This window comes from Pseudorasbora parva, chromosome 24 (assembly GCF_024679245.1).
Source record: "Pseudorasbora parva isolate DD20220531a chromosome 24, ASM2467924v1, whole genome shotgun sequence".
NCBI classification, from domain to species: domain Eukaryota; kingdom Metazoa; phylum Chordata; class Actinopteri; order Cypriniformes; family Gobionidae; genus Pseudorasbora; species Pseudorasbora parva.
The window spans coordinates 28775565-28798360 of record NC_090195.1 but is presented as its reverse complement, the minus strand read 5'-3'; the positions used below and the strand labels follow the sequence as shown (position 1 = coordinate 28798360).

At 39.1% G+C, this 22796-nt stretch overlaps 1 protein-coding gene across 2 annotated transcripts in view; it reads right to left on the bottom strand.

Moving 5' to 3' along the window:
• Positions 1-22796, bottom strand: part of gpr158a (G protein-coupled receptor 158a) — a 191960-nt gene that overhangs the window by 7280 nt on the left and 161884 nt on the right. The window contains exons 7-11 of one of the 2 annotated variants that reach the window (XM_067434785.1): positions 21987-22225; positions 9040-9178; positions 479-584; positions 245-391; positions 14-97 (exon numbers count right to left, since the gene is read on the bottom strand). In XM_067434785.1, coding sequence (XP_067290886.1) covers positions 14-97; positions 245-391; positions 479-584; positions 9040-9178; positions 21987-22225 — 715 coding nt within the window. The remainder of the gene's footprint in view (positions 1-13; positions 98-244; positions 392-478; positions 585-9039; positions 9179-21986; positions 22226-22796) is intronic. The other variant, XM_067434786.1, reaches the window with a different exon arrangement.

Sequence of the window (22796 nt, the reverse complement as noted above, 5' to 3'; positions counted from 1 at the left end):
AACCTCTGCTCACGTTGGTACGTTTTTCCCAAAGACTGTCGCAAGATCTTACGCCACAGCCATTAATAGAACTTAGCTGGCCCATTTCCTCTGGTGTCTGCAATAAAAAACTGCCATGGCTCAGTATGACCAGTTATAGTACAAGGGGTCAAATGAAATTTTCAGATTATGAAATTGTAGTTAATTACTAAGGTAGGAGAGACTCAAGGGGAAAAGGAAGCAGAAAAGAAAACAGGGCACCTACCCGGATATCCTCTGGATCCAGACTGTGCTCACTCCAGGCAGATGTGATGCTGCTATTCAGGTATGACCCAGACCTCCCCATGTCCAATTCATCTTCATAGGCCTCAGTAGCAATGTCATCCCTCAGATGTGTGCCTGCAAACAAGAACTGTGGAAAAGACATGGATATTTAAGATATACTTTAAAATGTGAGCCAACAAATGATCAAAGAATTAAAGCTCTTTGGTGGGTTTACCTTTGGCACAAGCAGTAACCCCAAAGTGACAGTCACTGTCAAGTGTGTATGAGCAAAGAATAGCATCAGCATCCAATCCGGGTGCAGCTCAGAGGCTAGCGTGAACCTGTGGGTGTATTTACAGAAAAATGTATAATCACCTACATCTACTGTGTTTGGCAAAAAGCTAAACAAAATAAATCCATTACAATTCTATACAATACAATTCTGGGTACTTCCCAAAAAACCATAATCGGATTCTGCATGACTGAAACTGTGGGAAATCTGTGCAAGATGAGTCATTCCTATGTTCCCAGGGTCCTATGTGTTGCTCAGATTAATATGGCACATAATGAGCACAAGACAAAGGGTCCTATGTTACCAGGGTAAGGGTAACATGAGAAGAGAGTGAGTATTTATCTCTTTGAAGCAGTATCTAACGCAAGGGGTTTTGTTCACTCTTCTCTCCTAAAGACCTAGAAGTTTTGGGGATTTTTTTCATCAGAATGCAGACTATACTCTTACTCTTATTTAAATAATTATATTCAGAATTATTAATCATAAGTCATAACTTTTACTAAAAGGGAACAATAAAATTACAAACATTTTGTATGTGTAATATTGAGACCAAAAGTTGACATATGCTTTGACTTAAGAGAAGACAGTACTGAGCATCAGAAATTAAAGCTCTAAGGTTGAGGTGAAACCTTCAAGCTAACTTGCGTGATGTTTACATGGCTACCAACCTACAAAAACAGCATTTTTACTAAAATGAAACCTAAAGCCCAATTCACACCGCCAGCGATTTTGTCACTGCATGTCGCCAGTGCCAGAGATTCATGTCGCTAGTGGGCGTTCCCACTACGGGTTGCATATAAACGTCATTAAATAGTACTGTTTTTATTTAGCCTGACGTGGCCATACTCAATTCTAGTCAGAATATGAGTCTGAAACTGCTCCATTGGGCTGTGATTACGAGGCGTGATTCAACCGAACCAGGAAAGACATCAATTGGATAGAGCTTTGTAGGTCTATCCAATTGATGTCTTTCCTGGTTCGGTTGAAACACGCCTCATACTCACAGCCCAATGGAGCAAACCAATCAGAGCAACGAAGCGACGCATTGTCAAATGTCAACAGACAGAGCTCAACTGCACTGTGTTGCCAAGTCCGTTTTTTTTTCCGCGGTTGTTTTCTATGTCCAAGGGTTGAAGCAACTATTATGTGATATATAAACCCATGAGTGTGAATTTTAGCTGGCAATCTTGCCAAAATAACACACATTTTACCTCTAAACACAATTTTTCCCCCGGAGAACCCCCCGAGAAGTTTAGGGCTAGTAGTTGGCGGATTTTGTTGTAAAAACTTGGCAACCCTGTCTGCACACGCGCTGGAATAAACGATCTTTGCCGGTGTTGTAAAAAAATAAAAGTATTTAATAAAACACAGAGTACTTACCCAACATGATCATCATCTTTAAGAGAAATTATGAAGGTGAATGCATATACAAACAAGCTCTCCGTTTAAGATTCGAGAAAATATAATCCAAGCTCCTTTGATGACGTGCATGATTACGTTACTGTTGATCATCTGTCCGTCATCGTCTAAAGCCCGCCCTGATGATTTCATTGGTCCAAACAGTTTCTGTTCGTAGATAATTACTCCTCTATGGAGCAATGCCAAACCGAATTGCCCGACCTAAAAATGTTGTGGGCGGGGCTAAGTTCGGCTGGCATCCAGGCTAGTTTTTATTACTAGTGTTTTTCAGAACAGAGCAAGTTATTAGAATACATACACACTGTACTGTAATAGGTAGACCATATTGCATGCAGTTTAGTCAAAACTTACTTTATATCCCCACAATCCCAGACACGTTTTTCCATGGATCATTTTTTTAAATGTGTCTCTGTATGTAGGCTACATAGACACATATCGTAAAGAACAGGGGACTTGCTAAAAGCTAATATCAACAACTCCTCCGGACACCGCAGTAGCAGCAGTAAAGCAGACGGATCACGTGCACTCCACAGACTTCACTCCTATGGGTTGTCGCTCGCGGAAATCGCTTCTCGTTTGCATAAAGTTGAAATTTCTGAAATTTTGTTGCGTGTCTCACATCGCTTGACACGCCCACATTCCGTCGCCAACGGTCACTGTCGCTCATGTCGCCGGAAGTCGCCAGCGCTCCATTGAAATGAATGGGATCGTGTCGATTTGGCGCTGCGTGTCGCTGGCGGTGTGAACGGGGCTTAAGTGAGTAAGACAGTCTTCGCTGAGAACTTTGCTGACACTCACTAAAGCCACATGAATTGTGTATGATTTTTGTACTAAATAAAAGTATATTTTTATAGAATATTTCCCTCAGCTTTGTCTGCCATCTTTGAAAGAAAACGTTTCATATGAGCTTGTCGCAATGCATTGTGAGACTGTTATTCATAATGGTGCATATAATGTTGCCTCGAATTTTGGATCTTTGAAGGCAAAATGGCATTTGCAGAGGACTAAAGCCACATTTGAAACTGTGTTTATACAATGACCACTATAACTCAACATTTCAGAGCATGTGCACTGCTAAGCCACAGCGCCAATATAGCAGGTTTATTTTTAAATGTATACTGTTTATCTGTGGTTAGACATATTTTTTTCTTCAGGTTTATCTGTGCTGGCCTGCTGGGAGTCTGTCTTCACCCGGGACTATATTTGCAGCTCTGTTGCTTCCAGTTCTTCTAATCTGGTTGGAAATAGATGGTCCCTCTGAGATGACAAATGCACTGCTACACTGAATAGCATTGACATGTCTGTACATATGAAGAAAATAAGAAATTTTTTTTTAAAGTTGTCCTCTTACTGTTGTTACATCACCTTCTGAGATTGCTGAGGTAAACTAGAAAGGAACTGTGTATGCTGAAAACACTGGCTGCCACAACTAATTACTGTTTATGATGAAAAGACGGGTGCTGTTACACAAAAATACAGATACTTAACTAACACTATCCCATGGCCCAGTACTATGATTAATTACTGTAGAAACAGTGAGGAGAGCGCCAAGCAATGCAGCACTTCTTAAAATCACATGTCTTGCCTTTGAAGTCAACCGCCTTTATCTTGTGTAGGAGTTCAAGCTAAATCCCTGCCTGAATGAGTGCCTCATTACTGCTGAAGTCGACAGCCCAAAAATAATTTTTCAGAAGGCAGTGGTGGTCCGTTTGAGAAAGGAGGCAGAGTTTCCTTAAAACGAGTGTAAAATGAACATAAAAAGTAATACAATTGTTTAAAACGTGTTTACCACTGCCAGAATTCTAGAGAAGGTTGACAGCATTTAACAAACTATATTAATAGTAAACTGACTTGTCAGAATGGATACAGAGTTAAAGTATGGGATTAATTGCTGTAGATTATCTTTTTCTCCCTTTTATGATATTATGTCTTGTAAGGGTTAAAATATTGAGGCCCCTTCAATCAGGTTGGATACGTTTCATTCTAATCGGTCAAGGACCCTAATTCTTTTTACGACTAATAGCTTATGATTCCATTATAATGTGAAATTCAGACAAGTAAAGAGTTTACATTGACATCATTCTATGAAATCACCTACAGTCAGCCATTGAACACTATGGGACTATTTTTTTGTTGTTGTTATATAGATGCCGTTTCATTTTTCGTCATTCCATTTATTTATTTTCATTTAACTTTTTGATACACAATGCCCTTTTAGGGCAACTCAGTGGCTGCTCTTTGTTCTGCACTATGTTCCATCACTTTAAGACAAATGTATTTATTGTTTGTTCTGTTTTCATATTCAAAAGATTATAAGATAGATGCAGCTTTTTTGAGTTTGCATCGGATGTTCTTTGATTTTTATACATAATACATTTGTTTATGAATAAAGATTGATTGGTTGAAAGCAGTATTTTGGGTGAGATGCCAAATGTTCTGCTTCTATTCAAATTTGACGTTGAAGTGGTGCATATAACATATTTGACCATCGGCAACTATAGTAGCTGCACATTCAAATACGATTTTCAAGAAAAAAAAATTAGAACATGTTAACATACAACACTTTTACCATGACTATATGCATGAAATCTATTCAGAAAAATTTGGCCACAAATGGGGTAAGCTAGCCTGACGTGGTCATACTCAATTCTAGTCAGAATATGAGTCTGAAACTGCTCCATTGGGCTGTGATTATGGGGTGTGTTTCAACCGAACCAGGAAAGACATCAGTTGGATAGACCTACAACCAATCAGAGCAATGAAGCGACGCATTGTCAAATATCAATGAGTTCAACTGCACTGTGTTGCCAAGTTCGCGTTTTTTCCGCGGGTTGTTTTCTATGTCCGCGGGTTGAAGCGACTATTATGTGATATATAGACCCATGGGTGCGAATTTTAGCAGGCAACCTTGCCAAAATAACACACATTTTACCCCCCAAACGCCATTTTTTCCCAGGAGAACCCCCCGAGAAGGTATTGTTTAGGGATAGTAGTTGGCGGGTTTTGTTTGGGATTTCGCTGAAATCAGGCTGGAATACACGATCTTTGCTGGTGTTGTAAAAAAATAAAATCATTTAATGATACACAGAGTACTTACCAACATGATCATCAATTGTGAAGGTGAATGCATATACAAACAAGCTCTCCGTTTAGGATTTGAACAAATATAATCCAAGCCCCTTTGATGACGTGCATGATTAAGTTACTGTTGATCATCTGTCCATCATCGTCTAAAGCCCGCCCTGATGATATCATTGGTTCCGAACAGTTTCTGTTCGGAGATAATTACTCCTCTATGGTTTGAGGCCAGACCGAACTGCCCGACCTAAAAAAATTGTGGGCGGGGCTAAGTTCGGCTGGTATCCAGGCTAGGGGTAAGCAATTATATCAATAGTAAACTGAGATATCAGAATAGATATTCGGTTGCACTTTATCTAAATGGTCCACTTTAGATATTCTAGTATAAGTAACTTTGCAACTACATGTCAACTAACTCTTATTAGACTATTAGTAGACTGTTGGGTAGGGCTGAAACGATTAAGTCGACATTGTCAACAACGTCGACAATAAAAAAAAAGTCGACAACTATCTTTGCTGTCGAGTAGTCGTTTTATCTCATGTGACCTAATGTAAGGGCCTGCAATATTGTGATTTGACTTCTACGGCGCTGTAGTACTAGAGTGTAATGCAGCCCTTACAAATGCTATTGTGGTAGAAGAAAACAGCAAAACTTCGAACCAAGAATGTTGTCGTGTGCAATACATGCAAGGGGCAACTTGCTTTTAACGGGAGCACGACATGCATGTTGGAGAACTTAAAGATGAAACATCCCAGCACAAGAGGAGCCAGTGAGAGGAGAGTTCTCCAGCTGAAGATAACTAATTAGTGGAAAATCTCTTTATTAGAGAAGGCAATATTACTAATAATAGTAATAATATCAATAATAATGATTAAAGTATAAATAATAATTACAGTACTGTGATTTATTTTGAATAGAATAAAACTTGATCGAGCTTAGGAGTCCTTATTGTAACACTATTAGGTATTATAGTCTTATAACTTGCCTGTATTTTGTTCCATATGCATGACGATGTCACATGCCTGTCCTGTCTTGTGTGTACATGTGGGTTTTATGTTGAGAATGTGCTCCTGTTATTGGGTGCGTTTACATGCACGTTCTTAAGCCGTTTATGCCTAATAAGCCGACAATGAACATGGTCATGTAAACGCGGTAACCTGTTTTCTTCGGAGTAAGGTCATAAACGGCTTAAGCATAAACCGGTCGGGGCAGGTAGTTTTTTTGCCTCTTACCTCGATTTCGCGCTGCATGTAAACGCATTAACCAGCTTTCTGTCGGCTTATTGAAGTGCGCATGTGTGATAGGTGACAAAAACGCTAATTTAGAGCAGATTTAAACGCATCCAGACAGAGCGAGCTAGCATTTTGCATGAAATAAGGACATATAACACAAACGCAGACTCGATTAAATTGTAAAGATGCGTTATTCTCATCACATGTAGCAGAAGTAGAAGGGGTTCAGTCAAAACGCTTCATAACTGCATAAGGGTTAATATGAGCCGTAAATACCATCACAACTGACGTAACATTTGAAAAACTCAGAGTCAGATATATGGACATTATTATTTTTGACGTCACTACAAGGAAATAACCCGGTTTATAAATAGTCATGTAAACCTGGTTTACTTGCGTTATCCGTTTACTGGTTTGCATGTAAACGGGGGAAAACTGGTTATTTCAATAAGATGATTTTGTGGAGTTATCAGCTTACTGGTGTGCATGTAAACGCACCCATTGTCTGATCCCTCCCTCTTGTAATCTGATTATCGGTTTTATTTGCCCCACCTGTCTTCTCTGATTCCCTGCTTGATTTGTTCCCTTTATAAGCTCCTTGTGTTTGGCAGTCTTTGTCGGATCGTTGTTATGTCTACGTCTCATGGGACCCCGTGATTTGCCTGTTGGTATGGTTTTGAGTTATGTTAGAGTTCTGATTATGTGTTTTTCCCCGAATTGAGGGCATTTGTTTTGTTTTGTGTTTATGTTTTATTTTGTAAATAAACCTTCATTTATCTGGAGTTGAGTCCTCACTTTAGTTTTCTTTAAGTTTTATGTGACAGACGACTTACAAAATGAGATAGGATCATTCATGTCAGTTGCCGTTTCATACTGTTAATTAAAAGGTGAATGAGAATCTGACAGCTCAATTGTCATGTAAAATGATTGTAATTTTTATACTTGTAATAATTGTTTGCAGATTAATATTTTACCATTCGGTGTCCCCAAGTAAATTTCTTGTTTTTCATTTTTAATTCTAAGAAAAGCGGCCCCTATTATTGATCACTTTTCGTCAGAGGAATTGCAGCTGATTTTTTATTTATTTTTTCTCAGCTGGAAGAGAACAGAATTTTTAAACAATGCTTAGAAAACATTTGTGTGTGATTTGAGTTGAACAGATATCTGAGACCTTAAAGAGAATGGCCTGTTTAGTTGGCTCAAAATTCATTAAAACAACCATTTCAAAAAGCTAAGGTTATTTTCTTTTTTTATATTATAGTTAGAATATGTATACCTCAATCTTTTAACTAATTGAATAATTGTTAAAAACTTACTGATTAGTCGTCAACGGCGATGGCAATAATCGATTATCAAAATAATCGTTTGTTGCAGCCCTACTGTTGGGTTTTGGTTAGGTGTTAGGGTTCGGGTAAGTAGAATATGTTGATGTAGTTACAAATTACTTATAGACAGTATAATGTTAAAGGGGTGGATGGATCTAATGCTATTTCATGCATTCTGACTTATTTAAATTGTTAAAGAGTTGGCTTCTCATGCTAAATATGCAAGTTTGTTGAAAAATTGAAAATACAAGTTGGACATATGACAAAGTATATCTGTGCCAAATACACAGATTCAAATAAGTTTGAGTATGGCCCTGTATGATGTCATAAATGGCAGAATTCCTTATATGGGCACTTACCAGAATAAAATACCAGAAGGGCACATAAACCAGAGTGAGAGCAAGAGCACGCCCGATCTTTGTTCGGGTTACAGAAGCCGTCCGCATCGCTGTCGTTTTGTTTTTACACCACAAAATCCACAACTATAGTTTGTTTTTGGTTTGGAGGGAAATATAACCTTGTTCAGCTTGCTAAGGACTATCTTCCAAAACACAACATATGATATTAAGCAGGTATTTTCAGCTGGGAGTCCGTATACCAACATCAGAACTCAAGTCCAGTGTAAGGCTTTAGTCCAGTGTATTAAAGTGAAAGCAAGTGCAAGAGATATTGACTTAAAGAAGCCCTATTATGGCAAAATTTACTTTTAAACTGTTTTTGAACATTATTATGTTTCCACATAGGCATGTTTCATAAGCACCCATTGTAGTAGAAATCCATCCAGACTCTTTGGTATTTTACACATAAATCTGAAACAGTGTCTCAAAATGAGCCGTTAAGGAATGCATTCCAATTTAAGCTTCAAAATGAACACAAATTGTGTTACTCTGTGACAATTATCTTGATAAGTAAAATGTGTATCATAAGCTTTTGTTGATAACAGAGCTTGTTTTTTGCGATAATCTAAAAGCTTATAGAAAATCCTATTGGGATTTTCTCGAGGGAACCAGTGTGATGCAAACTGCCTGTTGGCCTACAAATTGACAACATACCTGCACTATTCTGTGGAAGTCAATGGAAAGAAAAGTTCTGTGTGACTGCCCCTTTAGGGGGTTGAGTGTAAGCCAGTAAGAGCTGTGGATGTAAACCTCACTCCCCTGACCTCAAGAGGCGTGCTAGTGGCTGCTAACATTCTTGTTAGCGCTCAGAGCAGGTTGAGAAGAACCAGCATGTTTTTCCTTTCACTCAAACATAGGCATTTACAACATGTATAATAAATGATCTGTGGGGTATTTAGAGCTGCACCTTCACATACATATTTGGGAGACTTTTTTTTACTACTACTACGACTTGTAAAAAGTATTACTACTTGTAAAAAGGGGCAAATGGGTCTCCTTTAATAATTATAATAGGAGGAAAATAAGGAAATCCTTGGTTGCAGTCACTCACCTTAAAATGTGGAATATGGCAGAGAGGATGAGCTCATTGTGCACTGCGATGGCCATGTAGCGTGGCTCATGAAATGCAGAGGGGACGGTCCTCACAGCGAAACAAAGATACACACCCCACAGAAGGAACAGGATCTCAGCTGTTTGTGAGAGATGGAAAAGAGTTAACACCCAACTGACTAGTAACATACCAACCAGAGAATTATGTGGATGTTAAAGGGGTGATGAATTGAGAAATCAACTTTCCCTTGAGCTTTTGATATATAAAAGGTCACGGTAATATAAGAATATCCTGTAAATTTTAGAGCTGAAAATGTCCTTGTTAGTCAAAGAAAAGCTTTTATAGACACCAGGCCCAGAAAACGATTGTGTCCGCATCTATACATCATCGTGCGATGAAACACCGCCTCAACAGAATAATAAGTGTGTCTAATTCATTAGCCCAACCCACCGACTCATGGAGCTGTTCGGATAACGCTAGCCAGCAGCAATAAACATGTTGAAGAAGATAGCAAGATATTGCGCTATGTGGAAGAACACAGTCGCTGCATAAGCTACCTTTGGATCCTAATATTAGGAGTGCGTGGTTGAACTTTATTTTTAATGAAGTTCCAGCTGACGGGGGGAAGACATTATATGTGTGATCGCTTCATTTCACCACAGGATCATTTGTAAACAAATCTCAGGTCGAGCTGGATTTTCAGACATTTGATATTAAAACACAATGCTATTTCTTCTATATTTGAACCGACAGGTATGGTGCAACACACTTATGTGAGTAAAACATGTTTTTTATATGTAATAGTATTACATTGTCATAGATTGTTTTGCTTATGTGTTATGTCTAACAGAACATACCTTTATCCCGCTGGACTCAGATATGTATGAGCCAGGGCTCTCAAAGCCCAACATCACGGGGCTATGGGTTTTCCAGACGGGCTACCAAAACGAAAGCCCGTTGACAGGCCGGTTATTTCAAATTGTTGAAATAATATTCCTTTCTTGTTCTACGCTTCTTTCTATCTTGACTTGGCATTTGAAGGGCACGCACGTGTGTGTGTGTGTGTGTGTGTGTGCGCGCGGTTTGCGCTTATATTGACCGATCGTGCGGGCTATGTAATACAAAAATAATATTCCAATCAATCCCAGATGGATAAAAAATAGTCTCCAAGTCTCCAGTGCGGCACGCCAATCAAAACCCAGCGTTTTGTAGAGAGCCTCAAAACCAGTGTAGAAAATAGCATATTACTTATTAGTTATGATGTTTTTGAATGTAAAAATCACACAATCGTCATTAGTTGACTTTAGACAACAGTATAAAACAGTATAACAGCATAACAGTATACAATTTTTTAAAAAGCCAGTTCATGACCCCTTTAAAACCTTTCTGTTACAAACCAATATACCCCTAGATTGAAAATATCAGAATGATAGAGAAAAAACGCATTCAATTAATGCAATAAAAAACATTTAGATTGCTTGTATTCTCTGGACACTGCTTGACAGACAATTGCAAATGAGGCTGTGGAAGGTAGTCCAAAGTTTTAAAGTTCCTCATCCCCTTTTGGCACAGCCATTTAGCTGGCCTGACATCAATAAACATGTGTTCCCCCAATGAAAGTCAATCGTCAATGGTCAATGTGACGTTTACTAATCAAGTGTTAGATTGGGCACATCCCTTACGAAAGGAAAATATATTTACCAATATATTACTTGAAATATATTATAATATATTGTAAATACATGGAATAATATATTGATGGTATTATACAATGTATTATATATTCCTGTAATATATTGCAAAATATACTGTACAAATGATTGGCGCTTTCATATATTGCAATATATTGGAGAATATAAATATTAAATCCCATATATGTGAATATATTGCCTAATGTATTACATGATATTTTCCAATATACTGCAATATGTTTTTGTTTTGTAAAGGATTCCAATTTCCCATGCTTGAGTATGAGACATCAGGATAGAAATTTGTGTTGAATTCAATCACAGTCTGGCTGATTCTTCCTGTGAGCTCCCATATGTGTCTGCAATTAGTGCCAAGCCAGTTTTGATTCATCACTTCCTTGGATTGTATTTCAAACATAATGACCTGCAATAGTCTACCAAGATGGCCATGTCCGGATTAGCAAATTACCACATTACTCTTACAATTTAGGCAATGCCTCTTAGATGCACTTCATTTGTCATTATCTTTCCCATTAAGACTACAAGAACAGATTATGGTTTTGTAATCACTTAATGAAAATTCAAGCACACAATATTTATAATCTGAAATATAAAATATACGAGTACTTATGGAATAGCTAAAGTTTAGAGTGCTTTTTGACCCACTTTAGTAGGACTTACTGTAAGTATATCTTTAAATATATTTTCATAATTACTTGTATTGTCTTTGAAATATGGTTAAAGTGTAAGGCCTAATGTTTGCATTCATGGTACACTAAAAAAATACTTTAACCTTGCACTTTGTAACAAATCCTTCCCTCGCAGGTCAAAATGACCTGAAGCCCTAAAAATACACAGAAAGCTTATTTCATTTTGATAATATTTTTTTCTATTTTTTCTATTTCTATGTTTTTGGAGCTTTTTTATTTATTTAACTTTAAATTACTAGATTGTATCAATGAATAATACATAAATAATAATTTAAGCATATTTTTTAAACTTAAATTCAAAATAACTTACAATTTCATGCAAAACCCTTTTAATTCAGAACAAAATATTTGATGTCTTTGTGGACCTCTTGTGGAAAAATAATAATATACATGATATGACTCTTGCCATTAGATGGCCTTATAAACCCAATATATAGAGCAAATGAGCTGTTCCACTGGGTCCTAAAGTCAGGCCGCTTTATATGCCGATACACATATAGACATTATAAAATATACTTTTTTTGGGGGTAAAGTTTTAGCATTTTTTGTTTGAATTTTGAACATGTCTTGGTTTTTCTATGAGTACTGAAGCATTCCTATGAGGGTCAAATTGACCCCCGAGGAAAGGATTTGTTAATAAAAATAAATAAATAATAAAATCAAAAGACCTCGAATCCAGTCAATTTTCTTTGTGTATTCTTGGCTCATTTGTGACAAGTCTTAGTGTTGGACCACTCTGGTGAACAGTCAATTTTGTTTACATTTTTTACGGGTCAAAATGACTTTAGGAAAATTTCTGTTGAAACTATGTCATGCATTTAAATATATTTGTAATTACCTATTAATAATGATGATGTTGCAATATAGCACATTCAAAATAAATTAAATGTAATATTGAATAATACAGTAGTTAAAAATAATTTACGTTTTGTTTATATGTTAGTCTAAATAAGTATCCTTCTAAAAAGAAAATATGAAGTATGATACACCTATGAAGTACATTTATTTATTTGAAGTCAGGTCAGGGTAAAAAACTGGCCCTGAACTTTCTGGCACAAAGCAGCCCATTGAGCTTTTTACAACACAGTATCACGGTTGGTAAATCCGCTGTCTCATTCTAGTCTCATGTGTGTGGTGAAGGTGTATGTTGTGTGGGTGTGTCTCGTTACGTTGTTTGTTCTGGCGGGCGTGGCCGCTCATTATCCTGATCAGCAGCAGCTGCACTTCATCACCACCAGCCTACTTAATATCTTCTCTCCCTCTCCATGTTGTCAGATCATTGTTTGAGTCTCCCATGTGGCGTGCCTGTTCCCTGTTCCTCATGTTTCCTGTGTACTGGACTCTGGACTCTTCATTCGTCGATCTCACCATGGACTCACCTTCACCATCCCGCTGTCTTCAGGATTTCCATCTCAGTTTCTGCGTCACGCTCTTTCCTGCTGCTCTACTGACTTCGTGTAGAAGCATTGTGCAACGATCTTTCATTACTCTTGAGTATCTGTTCAATAAACCTTACCTTTTGCATTGCATTTGCTTCCGTTCTGGTTATCATTACAGAATGATCTGACCAACTATGGAAGCAGCAAGTAAAACATCATTCAAGGATTTTGTGGAGCATAGCATTGCCAGGATGGATCAGCAGCAGGAAAGCATCTCTTCCACCAGACGCACTGTCTAAGCACTCGTGACGCAGGTGTCCGGGCTCACCCAGCAGATCCAACTCCTGAGCTGTGCCACCTACACCAGCTGTTTACCCCGTCGCACCCGAAAGGAGCCATCGCCTTGTGCCATGCCTATCTGTTCCAGAGAGTTATGCTGGTGAGCCAGTTCTTTATAGAGTGTTTCTCACTAAACATTTGTGGGGGAACGGCGGTATGGGAGAACCAAGAACCATGCTGTACTTCGTTCCATGCACTAGCCGCCGAGATGAAGAGAGTGTTCAACCAGAAAGTAGCGGGCAAGGAAGCGGCCAGAAGACTCGCCGACCTGAAACAGGGAAGCTCCTCAGTGGCCGACTACTCGATAGAATTTTGCACGCTGGCGGCTGAGTGTAAATGGAACGAGGAGTCACCGTGGGATATGTTCCTGTGATGGGCTGGCCGACCGTATTCAAAAAGAAATTCATATGTTGGATTTGTCTCCTCGACTCAATGGGCGTATAAGTCATCTGGGCCAACACATTCCAACGACCCACAACCATGAGTTCGGGGCAGAGGCTGGGGCAGTATGGAGGGGAGCACGGTCAGTCCACGAGTCAGATCACGAACCCATGCAGGTAGGGAGAACCTTGCTTTCCTGGGAGGAGAGAGAGGCGGAGGTCCCAAGGACTTTGCCTTTACTGTGCTGTCCGGGGACACTTTCTACACTCATGCCCGGTAAAAGATCAATCCCGATAGTCAGTTGAGGCTACTATCGGGTGGGATCTCTGTTGGGAAGCCTTAACCATCCGCTCTCTTTCTGGTAAGACTGAGATTGGGGAACAACAGGACTCACACCGCACGTTCATTCGTGAATTCCAGGACTGAGGGGAACTTTATGGATATTCACCTGGCACAAGTGTTACACCTTCCCCTCTCATCTTTTCCTCACCAGATCTCGGTCAGTGCTCTCAACGGACAACCACTTCCCAACATCTCCCTATCCAAAAGACCTATAACCCTCATCTCCTCTGGCAATCGTACTGAGGCCATCTCCTTCCTCCTCATACACTCACCTGTCGCACCCATTGTGTTGGAGCACCCCTGGCTGGTGAAACACAATCCCTGTGTGGACTGGGGCTCCATCTCGGTGTCCATGTAGAGCGAGTCCTGCCGCGGGTCTTGTCTTGTCTCTGCTTGTTCTTCTTTCTCTGTCTCTGTGTTTCAGGAGAAGGCGACGGATTTTTCAAACTTGCCCGCGAAGTATCTGGACCTAAAGGAAGTGTTCAGTAAGTCTCGAGCTGCTTCTCTTCCCCGGCATCGTCCCTATGACTGTGCTATAGACCCAGTGCCAGGCAAATCTCTGCCTAAGGACAAACTTTACTCTCTTTCTGTTCCATGGAGAAATATATGTCTGATTCTCTAGGGGCCGGATTCATCCAAACTTCCTCTTCTCCAGCGGGGCCGGGGTTCTTTTTTGTGGGCAAGAAGCATGGTTCTCTGCAACCTTGTATTGATTACCAAGAGCTGAAAAACATCACGGTAAAGAATACGTATCCTTTGCCGCTGATGTCTTCAGCTTTTGAGAGGTTGCAGGGAGCATCAATCTTCACAAAATTGGATTTACGTAATTCCTATCATTTGGTTTGCATCAGGAAGGGGGATGAATGGAAAACCGTGTTTAACACCCCCAGGGGGCATTTTGAATACTTATTTATGCCTTTCGGCCTTTTGAACTCCCCAGCAGTTTTCCAGGCACTCGTCAATAATGTGTTGAGAGACATGGTTGACCAGTTCATATATGTTTACCTGGATGACAAATTGATTTTTTCTTCGTCTCTCCAGGAACATGTTCAACATGTCAGATGAGTGCATCAGAGGCTGTTACAGAATGGGCTTTTTTTCAAGGCGGAGAAATGCGATTTTCATGCACAGTCTTTTTCCTTCCTTGGTTACATCGTCTCTTCTGAGGCGTGTGCATGGACCCTGACAAACTTAAGGCTGTGATAGATTGGCCAAGTCCAGATTCCCGTAAGGCCCTACAGTGATTTCTGGGTTTCGCGATGTCTGGTTTCCAAGAACCCTTCTTCCTAAAGCCAACAACTTTCTATGGTACGTTCATAACTCGTTACCAGTATCATGGGTACTATGGGTCTTTCTCCGTTTAAGTGTAGTTTAGGGTACCAACCACCCATTCTTCCAAGCCTGGAATCCGAAGTCGCGGTCTCCTCCGCTCACACATTCATCAAGGTGTCACCGCATGTGGACTTGACCCCGCGAGACTCTACTCCAGGTGGGGGCGTGCACCAAGGCTAAAGCTGATCACCACTGGTCTAAGCCATCCATATACGTCATTGGTTAAAAAGTGTGACTTTCTACTAAGAACATTCCACTCCGCTCCTTTTCTAATAAGCTTGCTCCTAAATTTATTGGCCCATTCACTGCAGTGTTAATTTCGTTGACGAAGACTATGACAAAAAATATTCGTTAACTAACCCTTTTCACGGACGAAAACTAAATAAAAAGTCAGATATGATGACGAAGAACGTGACGAAATATAACTGACACTTTAGTCAACGAATAAAAATGAGACGAAAATATATGGGAGGGACGAATGGAGAAGAGATCCAATCATAAGTACTCTTTTTGTGGGCCGTGTTGGGTAGAAATCCAATCAGAGCGAATCTTTGAGGGTAGGTTGATCTATGCAGAAGCAGCAGAGCCATTTAAAAAAATCTGCGGCAAATACAAGCGCAACAGCTAAACAAACGCAGCAGCAGTTACACAGAAAAGACAGAACAGAAATGTCAGAGGCCGGACGAAAACGAAGAATTGACATCTGGTCACATTTCACATATGACAACAAGGACAATCATATGCCTGTAAACCGTGTGGAGCAAAAACCGCTGGGAAAAACACCACCAACATGAAGCGACATTTACAGACGACTCATCCAGAAATACATGCCAAAGCACGCACGCCAGTTTATTTTATCAGATAAACCACCGTGTTTCCGCTAGCTCTAAACTTGGAATAAAATAGAAGCTAAAGAAAACCACGTCTGACCTGTATTGATTAGACCAGCGTTTCCCAACAGGGGTGCCGTCTGACGTGAGCGGGGGTGCCGTGAAAAACGCACTTGCACTGCGGTTCATCTCACATCTGATGATGACGCATCTTTGATATGGGTTGTAACTTGAAAATAATGCTTTATGTATGTTTCTGTCGATGGATACACGTGCTGGCTCCTCAGTGATAGGCTACACTACAACAGCGATAATAAAAGAAAAACTGGCAAAACGGTTTCTCTTTGTAAACTATGTTTAATGCATGAGTGCTGCCGTTTGTCCAGTCATTTCGCCGTCCTCACCCAGGTATATTCGCCAGAAGACGCGAATGAGAGCGCGCACGCGCTGTGTGAAGATCTGTCATCCGAGAGCGCGCACGCGTCCCACAGCGCGCAAATATTCAGTTATCTTTCAAGTCTTTCGCTTGAACGGACAAACTTATACAAAAAGTATGTCAACATGTCCATCTTGTTAAGTATCCAAGCAGACATAGTCTGAATATGCCTTAAGTGAACTTTATACAGTCGAGAAAGACGACGCATTGCCCTGTCTTAAAGGGGCAGCAACCTTTAATGTCAAAGAAAATATGAGGACTCACTGCTCTTGATTGAATAGCTTGTGCAAGTTTAATAAGGATTAATCTTTCATTTAAACAGTTAAATATGGAATTATTTTACATTTGATTATTTATTCTATTTCTCTACCTAAAACTAACGTTAGACCTACCTGAAAAACAGGAAATGCATTGTTCATTTTATCAGTATCTTTGCTCAATATAATTTATTTGTGCTACTGCTTGTATTTAAGTTATTTGTTCTTATTTTCATTATTTTTAATAGTCCTTTATTCTGTGAACATAGCAAATACCGAACCGTACTGAAACCGTGAACCTAAAACGTTATACAAACCGACCCGTGAGACTAAGACTAAAACTCTTATGATATTTAGTCGACTAAAACTAGACTAAGACTAAAAGATTTCAGATGACTAAAATGGGACTAAAACTAAATGGTGTGTTATTCAAAAGACTAAGACTAAATCTGAATTTGCTGTCAAAATTAACACTGATTCACTGTCACCAAGATCATTATTCTGACAGTCTGCCTTAACCTTCCTCCTGCATACAGGAGAATTTATTTCGCCTTCCATGTTTCTAAAATCAAGCCTGTGTTTCATTCACATCTTAATCCGCCTGCCCTGGTTCCCCCACCGCCGCGACTCGTAGATGGGGAACCTACTTATTCGGTACATCGTATTCTGGACTCGAGACGGGGTGCCTGCTCGGGACATCCTGGATCACTCCCTAATCGATGATTACCATTGCTAGGTAGGGTCGTCTGGGAACACCAGAAGGTGTCGCATCAGTCCCTGCATCACGCTCTCTTGCTGGCTGTGTTCCTGCTCTACTGCCTTCGTGCAGAAGCATTGTGCAACGATCTTTCATTACTCTGGAGTATCTGTTCAATAAACATTACCTAGTGCATTGCATTTGCTTCCATCCTGTTTATCATTACACACAGATTGCTTAAAAGCAGCTTTACAGTGATAGTATGAAATTTATTTTGCTTTTGAAGAAAAAAATTTCATCTCACCAAAAACTCACCAGCTCATTATGCACAGCGCAATTTTAAACACCACTTATAACATAAACATTTACAGTCTTGTTCAAAATAATAGCAGTACAATGTGACTAACCAGAATAATCAAGGTTTTTAGTATATTTTTTATTGCTACGTGGCAAACAAGTTACCAGTAGGTTCAGTAGATTGTCAGAAAACAAACAAGACTTAGCATTCATGATATGCACGCTCTTAAGGCTGTGCAATTGGGCAATTAGTTGAAAGGGGTGTGTTCAAAAAAATAGCAGTGTCTACCTTTGACTGTACAAACTCAAAACTATTTTGTACAAACATTTTTTTTCTGGGATTTAGCAATCCTGTGAATCACTAAACTAATATTTAGTTGTATGACCACAGTTTTTTAAAACTGCTTGACATCTGTGTGGCATGGAGTCAACCAACTTGTGGCACCTCTCAGCTGTTATTCCACTCCATGATTCTTTAACAACATTCCACAATTCATTCACATTTCTTGGTTTTGCTTCAGAAACAGCATTTTTGATATCACCCCACAAGTTCTCAATTGGATTAAGGTCTGGAGATTGGGCTGGTCACTCCATAACATTAATTTTGTTGGTTTGGAACCAAGACTTTGCCCGTTTACTAGTGTGTTTTGGGTCATTGTCTTGTTGAAACAACCGTTTCAAGGGCATGTCCTCTTCAGCATAGGGCAACATGACCTCTTCAAGTATTTTACCATATGCAAACTGATCCATGATCCCTGGTATGCGATAAATAGGCCCAACACCATAGTAGGAGAAACATGCCCATATCATGATGCTTGCACCTCCATGCTTCACTGTCTTCACTGTGTACTGTGGCTTGAATTCAGAGTTTGGGGGTCATCTCACAAACTGCCTGTGGCCCTTGGACCCAAAAAGAACAATTTTACTCTCATCAGTCCACAAAATGTTCCTCCATTTCTCTTTAGGCCAGTTGATGTGTTCTTTGGCAAATTGTAACCTCTTCTGCACATGCCTTTTTTTTAACAGAGGGACTTTGCGGGGGATTCTTGAAAATAGATTAGCTTCACACAGACGTCTTCTAACTGTCACAGTACTTACAGGTAACTCCAGACTGTCTTTGATCATCCTGGAGGTGATCATTGGCTGAGCCTTTGCCATTCTGGTTATTCTTCTATCCATTTTGATGGTTGTCTTCCGTTTTCTTCCACGTCTCTCTGGTTTTGCTCTCCATTTTAAGGCATTGGAGATCATTTTAGCTGAACAGCCTATCATTTTTTGCACCTCTTTATAGGTTTTCCCCTCTCTAATCAACCTTTTAATCAAAGTACGCTGTTCTTCTGAACAATGTCTTGAAAGACCCATTTTCCTCAGCTTTCAAATGCATGTTCAACAAGTGTTGGCTTCATCCTTAAATAGGGGCCACCTGATTCACACCTGTTTCTTCACAAAATTGATGACCTCAGTGATTGAATGCCACACTGCTATTTTTTTGAACACACCCCTTTCAACTAATTCAACTAATTGCCCAATTGCACAGCCTTAAGAGCGTGCATATCATGAATGCTGGGTCTCATTTGTTTTCTGAGAATCTACTGAACCTATTGGTAACTTGTTTGCCACGTAGCAATAAAAAAAATACGAAAAACCTTGATTATTCTGGTTAGTCACATTGTACTGCTATTATTTTGAACAAGACTGTAGATGCTATTTATATAGAAATATACACTCACCTAAATGATTATTAGGAACACCATACTAATACTGTGTTTGACCCCTTTCACCTTCAGAACTGCCTTAATTCCATGTGGCATTGATTCAACAAGGTGCTAAAAGCATTCTTTAGAAATGTTGGCCCATATTGATAGGATAGCATCTTGCAGTTGATGGAGGTCTGGTGACTGTGGGGGCCATTTTAGTACAGTGAACTCATTGCCATGTTCAAGAAACCAATTTAAAATGATTCAAGCTTTGTGACATGGTGCATTATCCTGCTGGAAGTAGCCATCAGAGGATGGGTACATGGTGTCCATAAAGGGATGGACATGGTCAGAAACAATGCTCAGGAAGGCTGTGGCATTTAAACGATACCAAGTTGGCACTAAGGGGCCTAAAGTGCACCAAGAAAATATCCCCCACACCATTACACCATCACCACCAGCCTGCACAGTGGTAACAAGGCATGATGGATTCTGTTTACGACAAATTCTGACTCTGATTCCATCTGATTATCTCAACAGAAATTGTGACTCATCAGACCAAGCAACATTTTTTCCAGTCTTCAACTGTCCAATTTTGGTGAGCTTGTGCAAACTGTAGCCTCTTTTTCCTATTTGTAGTGGAGATGAGTAGTACCCGGTGGGGTCTTCTGCTGTTGTAGCCCATCCACCTCAAGGTTGTGCGTGTTGTGGCTTCAAAAATGTTTTGCTGCATACATTGGTTGTAACGAGTGGTTATTTCAGTCAAAGTTGCTCTTCTATCAGCTTGAATCAGTTGGCCCATTCTTCTCTGACCTCTAGTATCAACAAGGCATTTTTGCCCACAGGACTGCCGCATACTGGATGTTTTTCCCTTTTCACACCATTCTTTGTAAACCCTAGAAATGGTTGTGTGTGAAAATCCCAGTAACTGAGCAGATTGTGGAATACTCCAACTGGCCCCGTCTGCACCAACAACCATGCCACGCTCAAAATTACAAGCTTAAATCACCTTTCTTTCCCATTCTGACATTCAGTTTAGAGTTCAGGAGATTGTCTTGACCAGGACCACACCCCTAAATACATTGAAACAACGGCTTGTGATTGGTTGATTAGATAATTGCATTAATGATAAATTGAACAGGTGTTCCTAATAATCCTTTAGGTTAGTGTAAATGCTATTTTTATTGAAATGCTTATTATTAACATTAATGAATGACTGGCACACTTCTTTAGGTTATAATAGCTTTTTCTTGGTGCACATGGCAATTAATAAATTATTTAGATTTTTTTCATTTTTTTTTCTCTCCATATAATGAAGTTTAATATCCCTTAAGTTCAATACCTACCATAAAATCAGTCCATATAAAGCAATGGTGCCTTTCTAGTGGTTATTTGTCCTTTCAGGAGCTTGAAATGTCATTTTATGGAATACAAATTCAAGTTTAAAATGTATATTGGTCCTGCAGTTAAACCCCCAACCCATCAAAAATACAGCAAATTAGAATGATTTCTGCAGGATCATGAGACACCGAAGATCACAGCTTTGATCACAGGAATAAATTACACTTTACAATATACGTATTCACAACAGCAATTACAAGTTGTATTACAATTTCTTAATATTGTGTATATTTTTCATCAAATAAATTCAGCCTTCTCCTTTCAAAACCATAAAAAAAATCTTAATTATTTCAAACTGTTATTGCTAGTGTGTAAAATAATGCATATGAACTAACTAGCAAATTATAGCCTATATTTATTTTATTATATGACATGTTCCTTCACGGGACATAAATATGAAAATTGCCAGTTTTACCATGTTTTAGTGAAAATAATATTTTGAGTTTTATAAAAAAAATTCAAATGACTGTGATATTACTGAAGAAAGCCTGGAAACAGATACACAAACATTCCCTCTGATGCTGAAAACTGTTACAGTAATGTTTTTTTTTTTTTGTGTGTGTGTGTGCATTGATTGTCGAATAAAGTAAATGGCATTACAATCTGAGAAATTCGAAAGGGTCAGCAGTAGTTTGCTTCGGTGGAAATTAATGTCCATTGTTTAACAGTTTAGCACTCTGAGTGCACATTTCAATAGCCTCCATTCCTTATTTTCACATGGTGTTGAAATTAGACAGTTTGCTTTATCCTCAGGAAGTGACTGCAGAAAACTTGGAATATAACACATTAGTTGTTTGACCAGAATTTATAGAGTTTATTTTTGGAGCTTGGCAACCCTAATAAACATTCACTTTCACTATATGAAAAAGAGCAGCGGGAACGTTCTACTACATATCTGCCTTTTGTGTCCATAGAAAGTAAGTCATGCGGTTTAGAACAATATGAGATTGAGTAAATGGTGCCGGTAAGTTTAATTTTTGTGTAAACTATAACTTTAAATAGTGCCTGTAAAAAAATCCTTCAAAAAGTGCCTCGAAGAAATTCTCTTTGTATCACATTTCATCCATACTCTTTGATTCTGTTTGATAATTTATTCAAGCTGGTGCTCATTAAAATGCCAAATAGTCATAAATGGAGCTCTTAGGTAACAGATTCACTCACCCACAGCAATCATGTAGTCCCAGCGGTCCAGCAGACACATGCTGAACTGTAGCCCATCAGTGGTGTAGCCCACACTGATGAGAGCGAGATGTCTGTTGGGATTCTGACAAACAGCGGAGGTCCAGGCTATTGCGAACCATAAGACAATCAGCAGGATGATACACAGTAGACGTAACACTCTCCAGCTGGTCATGTAGGGGATCCGTTGAGCTGTCCGTGAGAGGAACACCTTGAGAACCCTGGAAAACAACAACAACAACAACAACCATTGTAGCCTGGGCCTAAATGAATAGTATATATAACACTACACAGGAAAAATGGTGGAGTAGTTTTTCCGGAGTTATTAATTTTTTCCTCAAAAATAGTAGTTTTTGCTCTGTTTTGAGTGTACAGAGTAAAATGTGCCAGTAGAGTGGGAGCTAAATTACAGAGTAACAGTGACTCGTGTCTATGTGATAGGCAGTTGTCATTCGGCAGTTGTTTTAACAATGCAATGTTGTGAGAACACAAAAAATTAATTATTGAATGAACGTGATTCACTTAGAACCCATTATGCATCTAATCTAATCAAGTTTAACTCTGCTTTGAATAGTTTATATGAACACAGTATACATTTATAGATTAAACACAATTTTAATATGTCATTGTAACTTCTTTGCAACTAATTGAATTAAAATGTTTGTATTGTGTTAGTCTAATCAAATTGATCCTTATTCTCTAAAAGTCAGTAAATCCCTTCAATTCAATTGTTACATCAACTAGTTCATGTCTTGTTCAGGTAGTTGAATGTATATCTATCTTGCTGTTTCA